Source organism: Anoplolepis gracilipes, chromosome 2 (assembly GCF_047496725.1).
Source record: "Anoplolepis gracilipes chromosome 2, ASM4749672v1, whole genome shotgun sequence".
NCBI classification, from domain to species: Eukaryota; Metazoa; Arthropoda; class Insecta; order Hymenoptera; family Formicidae; genus Anoplolepis; species Anoplolepis gracilipes.
This window is the reverse complement of record NC_132971.1, coordinates 13,264,089-13,279,209: the sequence shown is the minus strand read 5'-3', so window position 1 is coordinate 13,279,209 and position 15,121 is coordinate 13,264,089. Positions and strand designations below refer to the sequence as shown.

General features: G+C 28.0%; 4 protein-coding genes across 10 annotated transcripts; 2 read left to right on the top strand and 2 right to left on the bottom strand.

Moving 5' to 3' along the window:
* The first annotated feature begins 431 nt into the window (after nucleotides 1-431).
* LOC140662751 (queuine tRNA-ribosyltransferase accessory subunit 2) lies at nucleotides 432-2,652 on the top strand. Of its 5 annotated transcripts, none has more exons than XM_072886371.1 (7): nucleotides 432-524; nucleotides 1,036-1,127; nucleotides 1,209-1,358; nucleotides 1,414-1,878; nucleotides 1,979-2,181; nucleotides 2,273-2,398; nucleotides 2,485-2,652. In XM_072886371.1, exons 1-7 carry the CDS (start codon nucleotides 437-439, stop codon nucleotides 2,621-2,623), a joined length of 1,263 nt encoding a protein of 420 aa, XP_072742472.1. In that variant the 5' UTR covers nucleotides 432-436; the 3' UTR covers nucleotides 2,624-2,652. The 5 variants fall into 5 exon arrangements, with proteins under 5 accessions (XP_072742472.1, XP_072742474.1, XP_072742475.1 ...); XM_072886373.1 differs by having other exon boundaries at nucleotides 433-446; XM_072886374.1 differs by lacking the exon at nucleotides 432-524 and adding an exon at nucleotides 649-667.
* On the bottom strand, nucleotides 2,500-4,406 carry LOC140662753 (ZZ-type zinc finger-containing protein 3-like). The gene is made up of 5 exons (XM_072886377.1): nucleotides 3,766-4,406; nucleotides 3,543-3,699; nucleotides 3,229-3,467; nucleotides 3,028-3,153; nucleotides 2,500-2,942 (listed from the first exon to the last, which is right to left on the bottom strand). Exons 1-5 carry the CDS (start codon nucleotides 4,150-4,152, stop codon nucleotides 2,691-2,693), a joined length of 1,161 nt encoding a protein of 386 aa, XP_072742478.1. The 5' UTR covers nucleotides 4,153-4,406; the 3' UTR covers nucleotides 2,500-2,690.
* Nucleotides 4,407-5,622: 1,216 nt separating this feature from the next.
* LOC140676391 (b(0,+)-type amino acid transporter 1) lies at nucleotides 5,623-10,492 on the top strand. The gene is made up of 4 exons (XM_072911396.1): nucleotides 5,623-6,075; nucleotides 6,162-6,273; nucleotides 8,580-9,878; nucleotides 10,012-10,492. The coding sequence occupies exons 1-4, from the start codon at nucleotides 5,974-5,976 to the stop codon at nucleotides 10,074-10,076; spliced, it is 1,578 nt and encodes a 525-aa protein (XP_072767497.1). The 5' UTR covers nucleotides 5,623-5,973; the 3' UTR covers nucleotides 10,077-10,492.
* On the bottom strand, nucleotides 9,464-14,182 carry Snx16 (sorting nexin 16). Of its 3 annotated transcripts, none has more exons than XM_072911399.1 (5): nucleotides 13,743-14,182; nucleotides 13,086-13,370; nucleotides 12,482-12,790; nucleotides 12,275-12,402; nucleotides 9,464-9,972 (listed from the first exon to the last, which is right to left on the bottom strand). In XM_072911399.1, the coding sequence occupies exons 2-5, from the start codon at nucleotides 13,353-13,355 to the stop codon at nucleotides 9,969-9,971; spliced, it is 711 nt and encodes a 236-aa protein (XP_072767500.1). In that variant the 5' UTR covers nucleotides 13,356-13,370; nucleotides 13,743-14,182; the 3' UTR covers nucleotides 9,464-9,968. The 3 variants fall into 3 exon arrangements, with proteins under 3 accessions (XP_072767500.1, XP_072767499.1, XP_072767498.1); XM_072911398.1 differs by lacking the exon at nucleotides 9,464-9,972 and adding an exon at nucleotides 11,812-11,882; XM_072911397.1 differs by lacking the exon at nucleotides 9,464-9,972 and adding an exon at nucleotides 11,953-12,211 and having other exon boundaries at nucleotides 13,743-14,175.
* Between the last annotated feature and the right edge of the window lie 939 nt (nucleotides 14,183-15,121).

Here is a 15,121-nt window from a genome sequence, read left to right as displayed (position 1 = left end):
TTTTCAGTACTGACAGTGAATATCGGAACGCGCCTCATGTATTACTGTGATGAGACGGAAAAGAGACAGACATACTCGACCACGCGTGGGACAAGGAAACCTAATCTCTTAAGGTTCTAGTAGTATAGGGATTATGTCTTTGACTAATCAGAATGACGCCACTGAAATCTCTGATTGGTTAATCAAACCAGAGATCAAACGAAGTATTTGTGGCGCTAAAGTTAGTTATTATAACTATATTTTCAAAATATACATATAATTGTTTATTCTATTATGTTTCACTATACATACTAAATTTATTCTTATTGAAATATTTTAAAAATACTTGAAATAATAATAAATTAATTATAATTATTCGTTCACTATGCTGAATTTTTATACATAGAGTAATTAGAATATGTATTAGAATAATATTAAAATTATATACGAAATCACTATGAGAAACGGTATATGTGTTGTATATAAAATTTATTATGGTGTATATGATTTATATTTTTTGTTTATTATTTTTAAATATATAAGTTGTAAGTAAATTGACTTAGCTGAAGGTTTTGTTTTATCTTGTGACAGTTCATATTACTGTGTGAAAGAGATTTTGAAAGAGCCACTTTTGTCTATTCTGATGCATTCGTTTTATTCGTCTTTTAATATAAATTTTTTATTATGAGTTTGTTTAAATTATTATTGTTCATGAATTACTTTAATTTACGTTATGTAAACTATTTTAGTTTGTACTGTAGAAATTAAGAACTATTTTGAGGTTATTTTAGAATCACGTGTTATCAAATAAAGTTAGCTCGTGCGGTACAATCTATCTTTTTAAATTAATATAAACATTATTTTATATAAATCAAAACATACATTGTGTATGTCGAATTAATTTGTAAATGTGTCAGTAGAATATTTAAGAAAAACATAGTTTATTTATTATATTATTAATATATTACACAACTTTATAAATTGTTATTATCTATTGAGAAAAAAATCGTGATTGAAAATAAATTATAACAATGAAATTTTTCACTGATTCTGTAGCACGTTGTGCTGCACGAATTGGTACTCTGAGTGGATTTGAAAGAATGCCTAATATTTCTTTTGAAACACCTCTACTTCTTATTTATACAAAGGTATGAGGTACATAATCTTTTATAATATTATCTTTCTCTTTTATAATATTTAAACTAATTTGTTATATTAAATGTTTATAGGGTGGCAGTATACCACATTTAACAAAAGATGTCTTTAAAATGATAACGTTGGAGCAACAACTGCTGTCAGTGTCCCTTCCCTCTACCATATTAATGACGGATGTTATTAAAGAATTTAATACTTCTTTTGCTGATTTTGTTAGCATGAAGGTATAACTAAAAATTAATTATTGTACTTCTAATTATAAAGATTTTTGCGTTGTAGGAATACATAAACCTTTTATCAATACAAGATCCTGCGTATGCTACCAATCCTGGCTTTCAACAATTAGACTCAATTTCTATCTGGGCCAGAACAGGAAGAATTGTTTTTACTGCTAAAAAATATATGGAGCTTGTACAAGCCTATAAACCAGATCTCTATGTTGCTCTATGTGATGGAGATACAAATATTAATAGTAAAGCAAAACGAGTGTCAAAGGCAGTTCTACGAAGTAAAACTTTACTAGAACAATGTTTAGATATACACCTACACTCAGATACATTAAAATCTAAGGGAATATTGGGACCAGTGGAAGGTGGTTATAATTTAGAAGCCAGGGAGGAATCCATAAATTATTTAAAAGATAAACCTTTGGCAGGATTTGTTATAGATGGATTACATAATAATGGTCCAAGTGTACAAAATATTTCAACAGAACAAATTAAACAAGTAGTACAACATACCATTGTAAATACCAGTTTGTAATTTTTTTAAATTTATATTGTTCAAATTTATATTGTTTATATTGTTTCAAATATTTCAATAATTATACTATAATTTTTTATAGAATTTACTGCCTACTGATAAAATAAGAGTATCAATGGGTTGTTGGAATCCAGTTACTGTACTTGATCTCATCGAATTAGGAGTAGACATATTTGATTCATCCTATCCTTTTGTAATGACTGAAGAGTCACAGGCTTTGACTTTCATGTGCGATCATGACATTTGTGGAAATGATCAATATAAAATATCAATATCGGAAAAAAGGTAGAATATAACAGAAAGGAAAAAATATAGAATACATATTCTTTATATTACATAATGTATTCATGTTTTCATATATTTTTTTTCTCTTCAGGTATAAAGACGATCTTTCTCCTATTTGTAGAAAATGTGAGTGTCTTACATGTCAAAATCACACACGAGCATATCTCCATCATTTGCATCACACAAAGGAAATGCTTGGTTTAGTACTTTTAATGATGTATGTATTAAATGTAATGATTTGTTCAATCTTATACTCTCTATCTATGTTATTCAAAATCTAATGATTAACTTAATTATTTTCAGACATAATACTCATCATTATCTTCAATTCTTTATTGCTATTCGTGACGGTATAAAAAATGGAACGTTTAATCAACTTCAGACAAAAATACGTTTAAAATATACATCTCTCAACTCTGAACTTCCTCCCACCACTGTATAAATACTTTAATAAATTTTTTATTCTATATATATGTCGTATTTCTCATATTTATTTAGAATAACATGTGCTATTCAGGTAGAAAATTTGGATCGAGATAATTGTAGGTAGAATTACTAAAACTTTGTGGAAAATAATCTAAATCATAACTTCTAGTACATTGTGGTGGTTTTATGGGAATTAATCTATGGGATGGATCATGTGAGGGATTTTCAACTTCTAACTGTGCTACTGCACAATCACCACATAGATCAATTCCATTATGGCATTCTGTGCAATGCCATCTGGTACCCTTTAAAGGTTCTTCATCACATATTACGCACTGTAAAAAAATATTTTTAGTAAACAAAATATTTTTAGTAAAAATTTTATATATATATGATAGCTAAATATAAAAATAATAGTACTTTGTAGCCAATATGTTTATATAAAGAAGAAGAATCTTGCTCTTTTTCAGCTTTCACTTGACGCAATAATATTATTTGCCGTGTTTCAGGAGTATCATCAATTCCTCCATTTAATACATCATCTTCCTGAATAAATAATATTAATGAAACAATTTTCTAAAGAGAAATGCATCACATAAGATAATAATGTATGATACTTACAGACTCTGCTACAAGCTGTTCTTTATTTTCATCTGTTATATTAAAGGAAATATCTTGATGTGGAAAGAATGTTGAACGTTTAAATAAGAAATGATTGTTACGTTGATGTTTATGGGTGAAACCTTTCTTAACATCTAATTTTATCTTAGGTCCTCTTCCTGGTATGGGCAAACCTGCTCTTAAAAGTTTTAGAAAATACTTTTGAACTCTACTGGATACTTGCTTAGGTGTTCGGTTTCCTGTAAAAAGAAAGTTATAATATCTCACAGAATAATGTTAACTTCTTTAACATAACAATAAATTAATAACCTCACCTAATGCATTTGCTATCTTAGTCCAACGTCTCATTTCTATTTCTTCTGGTGGATATTCAATTAAAAGTTCTTCGAGCCGTCTTTGTTCTTCCATTGTCCATAATTGATTAAAAGTTTCAGGTTTACTTTCATCGAAAACACGACCTCTTACTAGAATCTATAAAATAAAGTTCTTGTTATATTTATAGAGGAATTTTTTTCTGAATATATAATATTCATATACCTTTCCATTTTCTTGTTCATTTTTCAGTTGCAACTGTGGCAAAACATGTCCATGTCGAGTTTGCGGTCTTATACGTGTGTCTGGCAATATGTTATAATGTGACCAATCAATATAAGGAATTTCTGCGATGCTTTGTAAACCAGGTAACTCAGGAAGATCTCCATTTTGCAATTGTGCCACAAACGATATTGGATCCTTTATCGCTTTGGCTCGCGTGGACTTAAGTTCATCCAAATCTTTTATAGCTTGAATTCTTTGTGCCTCAAGAATAACTATTGTTTTCAGGAAAGCGCTATAATCTTTGTTACCCTTCAATGCCAAGTGATCGGATTCGAAAAAAAATTCGTCTTCCTCTTCGTCCGGGCACTTCACTTCTTCATCGTCCATATTTTATTAATTCTAATAAATTTTTAATAAATACAAATATCGTACATGTACTTGTCATATATTTACACGTTTCTTTAGTGTAATCAAAATCTCTACCACGTTTTGATATCCAGACAGATACCTAACCTTGCCTTGCATACCTAACCAAATACGACATCGAACATCGAACATCGAACTTCGAATATATATATTGTAGCTGATTCACCAAATATTTTGATTATCTTTTCGATCAATTAAATTTAATTTCTTTCTAATTAAACATGAGGCTATTACAGAAATTGTTGATTAGTCAGTGAAATGCAAATATAAATACAATCTTTTTTCTCATGGTTATTATATAAGTTTTATAAATATTTATACTTAATAAAATACTCATTATTTTTATCACAAATACAGTAATGTGTTATACGAATAATTCTGTATAATCTAGTTTTAGATTACTCATTGTCAGTATATATTAGTTGCTAAAAATTTACAGTTAAATAACTATAATTTTATATTTTTAAATATATATATATATATATACACACAAGAATAAATAAAAATAATTTTTTAAATATTTATATATAATATTATTAATAGTATTATGGCGGTTAATATTATTTCACTCTCAAACTTTTACGTATTAAAAATTCGTACCTGTGCAATATACATTAAATAAAAGAAGAGAAAGAGAGAGAGAGAGAGAATTTAGTTTTCAAATGTAAAATTGTCAGAAATTGTCAGTTTTTTATAAAAAAAAAATGTTTATTTTTTTAAAACCTGAAAAACTTAAAAAACTATTTAAAAAATTGATCGTATTATTAAAAGTGAAAAAAAATTAATTGATATTTATGCAAGAATAGGCTGTAAGTGCATATACATATGCATCATACATGAATGCTTTGTAAAAACTTTTTATATCAGTAAAATAAATACAACAATTGAATAATATTAAACATTTTTTATGATTGAAATCGAGATCAAATCGTTTAAGAGTAAAAAATTAATTGTCCGACTATTACGGGCACTTCCATTGAATCAAATCGTTTAAGAGAAAAGTAATAGTGGTCGACTATTATGGACACTTCCATTGAATAGAATACATACATAGAATTCTTAAGAAATAACATCTCTTTATTTTTATGAAAAAGTTTTCTTAATAAAAAAAATAAAATAACATCTCTAATAAAAAAATATATTTCAAACTTTTGACAATCTATCTATCGCGTACGTCCATACAATTTCAAAGAATGTATGAATCACTAATCTATGCGGCCTTTGTAATATAATTGTTTTAAGCCTAAATAGCAAGAATGGTAAGTACTACGTCATGAAATGATACATTTATATAAGAATTTTTCGCTGAGATATCAAAATACGAAATAAAATATATCTATGTTTTATCTCTTTATCATTCGACTGTAATTAATTAGTTGTTCACCGATAGACAATTGATAAGTTATAATTAATTTTGTGTACTGATTAGTTCAAATCAGACGTAGCGGATTTCGTACAGTTATTTGAGCAAACTAATCTGATGTATTCATATACATATTAGTGATAAGTACTGGAGTAAATTTTGTATTGCGACGTTTACCGTCTGGCTGTATAGACTTATTCTGCTCTGTCGTTTAGTCCGTCGATCGCTCTCGATTAAAAAAGATACTGGGCCACTTATAATGCGGATTAGTATCTTCTTATCAAGGCGATGCGCGTGTGCTTGTAAAAAAATAAGCTGACCCCCTAACACTACAGACTCGAGCTCTCGTAGCGATAAACACGTCATCCAGTAGCTTCAGTCGCGTGGTCGAGTTCGCTGCCTTCGAACGCGAATTGCCGATGACAAGCTTCAAGAATTCGCGGTTGTCATCCAGAATTCAAGATAAAATACCGCTGTTGCTACCGCCGACTAAGAATAGAGAAATTAGTAGTCTGAACGATGTATCTTGAATTTTAAATCACTGTTTAACAGTGTCGACAAACAAGTACGCTCACGTTTCACAATATTGTTCATTTTAGTCCTGTAGTTTCAGTACGGAAAAATGGCAAGCGAAAATGAGCAGATGGTTAAAAAAGTCGAGCTAAAGAGAGAGCTAGGACTTTTCAGCGCGGTCAGCATTATTTTGGCGGTGATGATCGGTAAGTTAATTAAGAATTTAATTTTTCATATATATATTTAAATTAATAAATGCAATCGTAATTTATAACTTCCAATGATGCAAGACAATTTTCACTGATTGTGAGATGTATTTCACAATTTTTTCATATATACATGCATGTTTGGATTTGATAAAATAATAAACGTAGCAACACTTGTGCGCGCGCGCCTTTGAATTGACCAACAATTATTCTGTGATATCGCGAGTTTGATCAAGATTGTGAAACTCTAACTGTGAAGAACGTGACGTATAATTAAACAGAACGTGAGATAATTTAAAAAATCAAAAATTTATGATTCGTTATTTTTTTTTTTTTCATTCGCAGATTTCCAATCTTTTTAGTTGTAGTCACATTAAAATGATAAATAATGCGGTACAAAGAAGGCAAGCTCAAATCCGCAGTATCATTTACTGTTGCATCGTGCTATAAAAAGATCCCATGCGGTGAGCGCTCTTGTTGCAAGTCACGAAAATTATTTTCGTATGTATTGTTTGGCGACAACCAATCGAGCGTTAAACTAAATTTCAATAAATGTTCATTTGCTTGATGATAAGAACAAAGAATTGCATGAGAGAATGTAAACTTGATTTCCATTAAATTTAACATCTATTGCACAAAGCAAGTTGACATATAGATAAGAATTATATGGTAGGCATTGTTCTAAATTTTTTTTTATTACTACTGCAAAATTTCCTTTGCATAGATTTCCTTCAATAAATTAATAGAAAATTCTTGTAAATTATTCTTTTTCAGAACAATAAGGCTCTCTTTTTTTTAAATAGTTTAATGGAATGATTAAAATGTAAAATATCAATTATATATATAATTGGAATTTATAAAATTATATCAGAGAATTATAGTTTTTTTTTATATTACAGAAAAAGTATTTGAATTATTTGTTTAATTGATAAAAAAATAATCTATATAACAGTAAACAATAAAGTAGAATAATAAAAAGCAATGAGAATAAAGATAGAATTAAAAAAAAATGTATATATATATATATATATATATATATATACATTTATTTTTCTGATCTTGAAAATTAAAGCAGAATTAAATTTTACAGAATAAATATATTTATGAATTCTCTTTAATCACACTTCGCACTTTGTAATCATACTTCCTTATTTAAAACGATGCAATAAAAAAAAAAAAAGAAAATTGAGTTATTTTCCCAGAGTTTTTTTCAATCTCGTACCAATAAAACATCTTTATTCATACTTTGACTCATTAGTTATGATTAGATGAATATATGTATGAGAGTTACATATTGCTTGCAGATAACGTATAATCGGAAAATTATTTATCGTTCGAAGTGTTTTTATTTAAAATGACACAATTTAATAAGAAATAATAAAACATAAATTATAGCATACTCGGAATTATGTGGTGATCAAATATTTCAAAATAACTATATAAAAACAATTTATATTAGTAATTGTACAATAACTATATAGAGCTAAATATAAAATACTATACTTTATATACTGAACCTTTTGTATTTTATTTGGTTAATTGACGGTATTCGGAATATTCTCTTACCCAATTTTAAACGTGAATATTAAGAAATCAAAGAAATATAAGATTATAATAAATTTTTAATAAATATCACTAAATTGGATTATTCTTCATGTGATATAATTATTTAAGAGCTTATTGTTAGGCAGCATTTCAAATCTTTCAAGCATCTTTTTCATCGACAAGTTTTATTCTTTCACTTCTTTGACTCCAGAGAATTTATAAACCAAGAGAACAAGATTAATTACCGATCTTTATCTGCGATCAAATTATATCGCCCGATAAAACAATTTTGTATAAATAACATAAATAAAAACATATTTTTCGAGTTTTTCGTAATATCAGACATCAACTACGATTATTTCGATGTCAATGTCAATGTCAATGATGATTGAATCTAAATGATGATTGAAATTTATATAAATTTATTAATATGTGATAAAAAACATTAGTCACGCAACCTGCAGCTGATCCAAATATTCTATAGTATAAATGATCAGTTACTAAGAAATGTTTTGCATCTGTATGTATATATATATATATACATATATATATACATATATATATATATATATATATATATATATATATATATATATAAATTTAATAATTATTATACATTACAATTATAAAAACATCTCATAAAGGTTAATCAAGGTTAATTGGTCGTGCACATCACGAAGCATTCGCTAACTGTCATAGTTAACTCCGCCAAATACTGTTGAATTATTATTAATTGCAACCTCGTTACCTCTATTGTCCAGGTTCCGGCATTTTTGTATCGCCCACCAGCGCACTTGAACGGTCAGGATCTGTCGGATTTTGTCTAATCATTTGGGTCAGCTGCGGCGTATTATCTCTATTGGGTGCGTTGGCATTTGCTGAGCTAAGTACCGTAGTACCACGTTCCGGTGCCGAATATGCATACTTTATCGAGGCTTTCGGACCATTACATCATTACGCTGGTCAGATACCGGCATTTATCTGTTCCTGGATTTACGTGATACTGTTACGACCGGCGGAGGTAGCGGTGATCATATTGACTTTCGCAGAGTATAGCGTGCAACCGTTCTCCAGATACCTTGACAATCTATCCGACAACTCTATGGCAACTTTTAAGAAACTTCTAGCAATTCTGGCGCTTGCTGTGATAACGTACATCAATCTCATCAGCGTGAAGCTTTATGTAAGGGTGCAAAACGTGTTCACCGTATGTAAAATACTCGCCTGTATCGTAGTGATCGGTGGTGGGATATGGTGGCTAGGTACCGGTCATGTGGAACTCCTCAAAAATCCCTTTCATGGCACAACCACGTCAGCTGGTAATATTGCTCTGGCTTTATACAGCGGTCTCTGGGCGTATGACGGTTGGACTTCGGCCGCAATTGTTACCGAAGAGATTCAGAAACCCGAGATTAATATCCTTAGAAGTACCCTCATTGCGGTACCTACTATTACGGTTCTATACGTATTCATGAACTTGATGTATATGGCAGCGTTGACAACATCAGAGATGATAAGCGCGCCGGCAGTAGCAGTTCTTTGGGCAGATAGAGTTCTACCATCTTGGATGAGTTTCGCAATACCACTCGGCGTAGCATTGTCCACCTTCGGATGCGCCCTTAGCGTGCAATTTAGTGTATCTAGATTATGTTTCGTCGCAGGCAGAGAGGGTCACGTACCACGCCTCTTCAGTTATGTGCATATGGAAAAAATGACACCAGCTCCAGCAGTAATCTTTCAGGGCATACTCTCATTACTGTGTCTACTGCTAGGTGACATAATCGCTCTGATCGAGTTCGCCAGTTTCCTCATGTGGGTGTTTTATGGACTTGCAATGATATCGCTTATAATTATGCGACGGACAAAACCAGACGCTCCCAGACCATACGCCGTGCCTATCGTGATACCTTGGCTAGTGTTAGGCGTCTCTATCTTCCTTGCAGTGCTACCGATGATTTATGAACCGTCGACGAAATATCTTTTCGCACTCGCATTTATTTTATGTGGTATCATTGTGTACCATTTCTACGTATACAAAAAGATAAAAACTGCTTTACTAGGTAAGTTTAATTGGATGAGAAAATGTATATATAGAAACCTCTTGTGTAAGAGGTGTTTATGTGTCATTGCCACTGCAGGACGCAATCTGCTTATCTATAAATACAATAAAATTCAATCGTTTTCTTTTTTCAGCTAAACTGACATACTTCACACAAGCATTGTGTCTGGTTGTTGCACCAGACAAACAGGAAGACTGATCTAATATTTTTTAAATCTATTATTTATGTATATAAATACATAAAACGTTTGCTCACATTCACATTCTTCATATCATAAGTGCATTTAGTAATTCGCAATAAAAATAGTGCTATTATGTATTATACTTTCATAAACTTTTTTTATTATTCAATAATGGAGTTAAAACTTCAATAAAACAGTCTTCGTGCAGAAAGTATAAATAAAATAGAATAAATACAGTAGAATAAATGTATCTTACATGTGTACAATGCATTCAAACAATTTTTTGTTTAAAGTTTTCTTTTTATATTTTAAGAGTGTAATTAAAGTATAAATAATAGAAAACGTACAAGCTTGTTTAAAATTAAAATAAAAAAGAGAAGCAAGGTAGAATATTCGAGTCAATGCAGACGTAGTCGCATATATTTTGTTATAATTATTAAATCAAATCATATATATATATATATATATATATATATATATATATATATATATATATGTATATGTATATATATATGTATATATATATATATATATATATATATATATATATATATAAATTAAATATACATTATATGCACATCATTTTAAACATTTTTTTTGTTAATTTTTTAATTTTAATTATTGTGTTAAAGGTGGCCTAAAAAAAGCCGAAATGTACATAATATGTATTGATTTGATTTGATTTAATAATTATAAATATATGCGTCTACATCTGCGTTGGCTCGAATATGCCGTATTGTTAGTCTTTTTTATTGTAATTAAGGTATTTCATATAAAAAATATAAATGTATATATAATATACCGAGAAATATAAATAATTAAGAAAGATAATATTTTGTATTATATTTGTGCTATATCTTACTATAGAGATATAATAAATGTCACCGACAATATAACGTATTAATATTGCAATATATTCGTTTTATATAACGATATACATTTATTACATCTGATATTTTGCTCTACATATAAAATAGTATTCTGACGAAATAAAACTTAAAATTACTATTATTCTACATATATATTCTTTTTTTTTAAATTTTTCAATAATATTACTAATAAACAATAAAATTATTATCTATAATTTTGTACATTTAATAATAATTTCATATAAATAAGAGAGAGTTAACTATTATAAATTATAATTTGTAATTTATATACATTATATATGTGTATATATATGTGTATATATATATATGTATATATATATATATATATATATATATATATATATATATATATTAAAAATACACATATAAAATATGATTTATTAATAATATATATAATTTATTATTTTATACCTAAATTATAATTTATAATCAATTTTTTTACAAAAGAAGTAAATGTACAATTTCTTATGTAAAATATAAAATATATATTATGCAAAAATATTATTTCTTACATAAAAGTTTTTTTTTAACTTTTTTCCAATTTCTTTGTACAGCTGGATAAAGATTTGGAAGAATTACCATAATGGTAAAAATTTATGATTAAATTGATGATTGATGTGATAAAATTATGGAAATTATTCATTTATCCAGCTTGTTTTGATACTTGAGCCATAATGATTTAAATACTTGATTTGAACATAAATTTCATAAAAAGTGTAATGGAAAGTATAACTAAAGTTAATATACTTTTTAGGAAGAAAAGAAATACATATCTATTGAAAAAGTACAATTTTTCAATAGATGAAGTATTTTATATACATACCTAGTAAGTATAAAGTAAGTTTAAATTTATATATATTTGTGTATATGCAGGTGTGTATATGTATCAAAAAATTCAAGAACTATTTATGTACAACATCATTTGTAATTTATCTTAAAAAATAATATCAATTATTAAAAATTTATATCAAAAATAATTAGACAAATTAAAAAATTTATGTGTAGAATTTTATATACAAGACTTATATATTGATATAGTGGTAATGCTAATATAAGAATTAATATCTTGTCTGTGTAAAATATCACTGCCTAGTAAATATCCTACTCATATAATAAACTTTAAAAAAATTTTATATATACTAATTTTTTTATATTAGAATTGATTTAAACTTTGTACAAATAAACTCTATCAGATCTGATATTATGACAGTCTACAAAGTTACTATTGAGTTGCACCACATTTTGAACAGGTTTGTCTTTCACTGAAACAGTTTAGAATACTGTTTTATAAAAAAGAAAATATTTATAACATTTTCTCTACTTACCTCAATACCTGATGAAGTTTTTTCCGAAATTCATTGCACCGAGCTTTTTCAGATGCAAGTACTGCATCACGCTCTCTTAGTTGTTGTCTTAAATTATAAATTGTATCTTCCAGTGCTTCAAATATTGCCTGAAAAAAATTAATATTTCATTAAATAGTATGAAATTTGTTGTAATTTGTAAATTTGATGTATTTGATAGGAACTAACTCTAGATTCCTCTGCTGTATCAGATAAGACAGGAGGTTCATCCAGACAAAAGAATTCTCTTACGCACGAAATGCCTATGAGAATTGGACTACTCAATATGCCATTAACAAATGCTTGAAGCCCACATATCCTTTCTTCTAAAAAACTTGGAGCAAAATTATCACCAAGCCATTTTTTTCTTGGCAGCGATAAATGAGTAATAGGAATTTTTTGCCTTTTTAATTGAGCTAATAATCGAACAAAGTCTGTGTATCTTCTAAACACAAACCAACAATCACCATTTTTTAATTCAACTCGAAGTTTGTATACCTACAGATCAAAGAAAGAAAAAATATTAACTTTAAAATACTTCAAAATATGAATATGACAGCTCTCATTTTTTTTATATATATCTTAGTTTTATATTTAAAAATAAAGTTTTATATATTGTAATTAAAAAAACTTCTATAAATAAGAGGCATATACTTTTTTTGCATGCAAGATACAGTTTATATTTATGTCTTATAATAATAAGAAAAAAATATTAATATATCAATATATAATTTAATATTATATAGAGTAATAAGAGAAAAAAAGAATATACTAATGTACAAAATTAACTAACTGTAAATCTAGCTCTTTCTTCCATAATTTCATAACCAACAATAGGTATTCTCAAATCGTCACTTGTAAGGGGTGATTGAAGAATATCTGAATTGGTATTGCTATCATTGGAATAATTAAATCGTTGCACAGTAAATGAATTTGAGTGACCAGATCCATCTGAGTCAGGACTATCAAGAACTCTCACAGTACCTGCTTGAGAACTTCTTGCTTTACTAATCGCAAGTGTTACCTCACTGATACAGCCTACACCAGCTTCTGAATTGGACATTTTAACTCTGACAAACTAAACAAAACCATGCATACGTAAAATAAAAAAAAAGTATTGAAGCTACTATTATAAACAAATAAATATAAGCAATCAAATTCTACTTAAAACATTGTAAAGAATATATAACAAATAAACATTATATTGAGATGTAAGATATAAGTTCATAAAATATAAGCAATAAATTTACATCAAGTGTATTTAAAATCATAATTTAGATCAAACATTTATAACATATTATGTATGAATAAATAATGGTATATATGTGTAAATAAAAAAATTTTGATTAAATTAAAAAGCAATCTAATAAATTATTTCTAATAAAAATTAAATTCCACATGCTATGCAATTAATTTAACGAATCAAAAATATTTTATCAAATATACTAACCTTAATTATTAACAAATAAATAGAATCAATTCTATTTATATTGCATTTTTAAATATTTTTGTATTTCAACATACTCCAAAACAGAGACCACAATTGTTTAGGAAGGCACTATATATGAATCAGTCATCTAATCAACAAAAACTTTCTTGATGAATTTTTTTGATATTTATTTAACATATTGTTTCTAAAAAATTCACGGATTTAAAATTTGTGAGAAAGTAAACTCGGTTGAGAATGAGAGAGTCTTGAAACTTGTTAATTTTTTAATAGAAAGAAATCTGAAGCTGGATGTCGGATAGATAACGATTGGCTATCAGATAGAGAATTTTTAAGGCCTATGTCCATGATCCGAGAACTTTTCCTTGCAGTATGCTAGCGCCAACTAGATCCATTTTAGAACGGGCAGAACTACTTGATTGAATCATTTTTTCGGTAAAATTACCGGTAAGATAACCAATTGATTCATATCCGTGCTAAATCGATAATTGAAGATTTGAAAAGTTATATGAAAATATTATGGGTTTATTAATATATTTCATTACATACTCTTTTAGCTACGCGTATCTTTTTTCATTTTATGTTATGGATAATAATAGATATATGTATTATTATTATATAGAAATTATTTTGTGTATATATAAAATATATATGTAATATATAATAAATAATAAAATACATATAAATAAATTTATTATATGTTTATGTATTTATATTTATTATGTATATTTAATATTTAGTCAAAAAGGTATATATATTTTTTAACCTCTAATCGATTAGAATCGAAACCTGTTATCGAAACAGATCGTGCTCTCAATAACCATTAATCAAGCGTAAGTTAAACATTAACCGCGCATTCATGTATTTCTCTATATACACGAACGTTTGCCTACGCGCTGGCATTCACCTTAACTGCGATACTGAGGCGTATAAACGTTGTTGCCTAGTAAGAAATGATGATTGAAAAAACGCGAATAAACGTCGATAAACAACATCGATATTTGACATCTTCAATCAATCATTTTTCACTAAAAAGCAACGCTGAGAAAATCTCATTTAGTCCTGATCAAATACGATCCCCGACAATAATTCTATTTCGTGATCGAAATCAGGATATTAATGAACGAAAACACGACCGCGATCGTGACGAAACCGAGACGAATATAAACAATAATAACGCGTCATATGTTATCGCGAGGTCGAATGTTATTATTTTATTTACATATTTCGGAATCCTTTTAGATGTATTTTAACACGTTAAGTTTTATTTAATATTATTATTGTATATTATCGTCGCGAGAAATGCGTTTACGGTACGCTCGACCTCGAGGTAATTGAATGCGAAACGCACATGCCGGCGCTGGTGCCGGAATAAGAACACG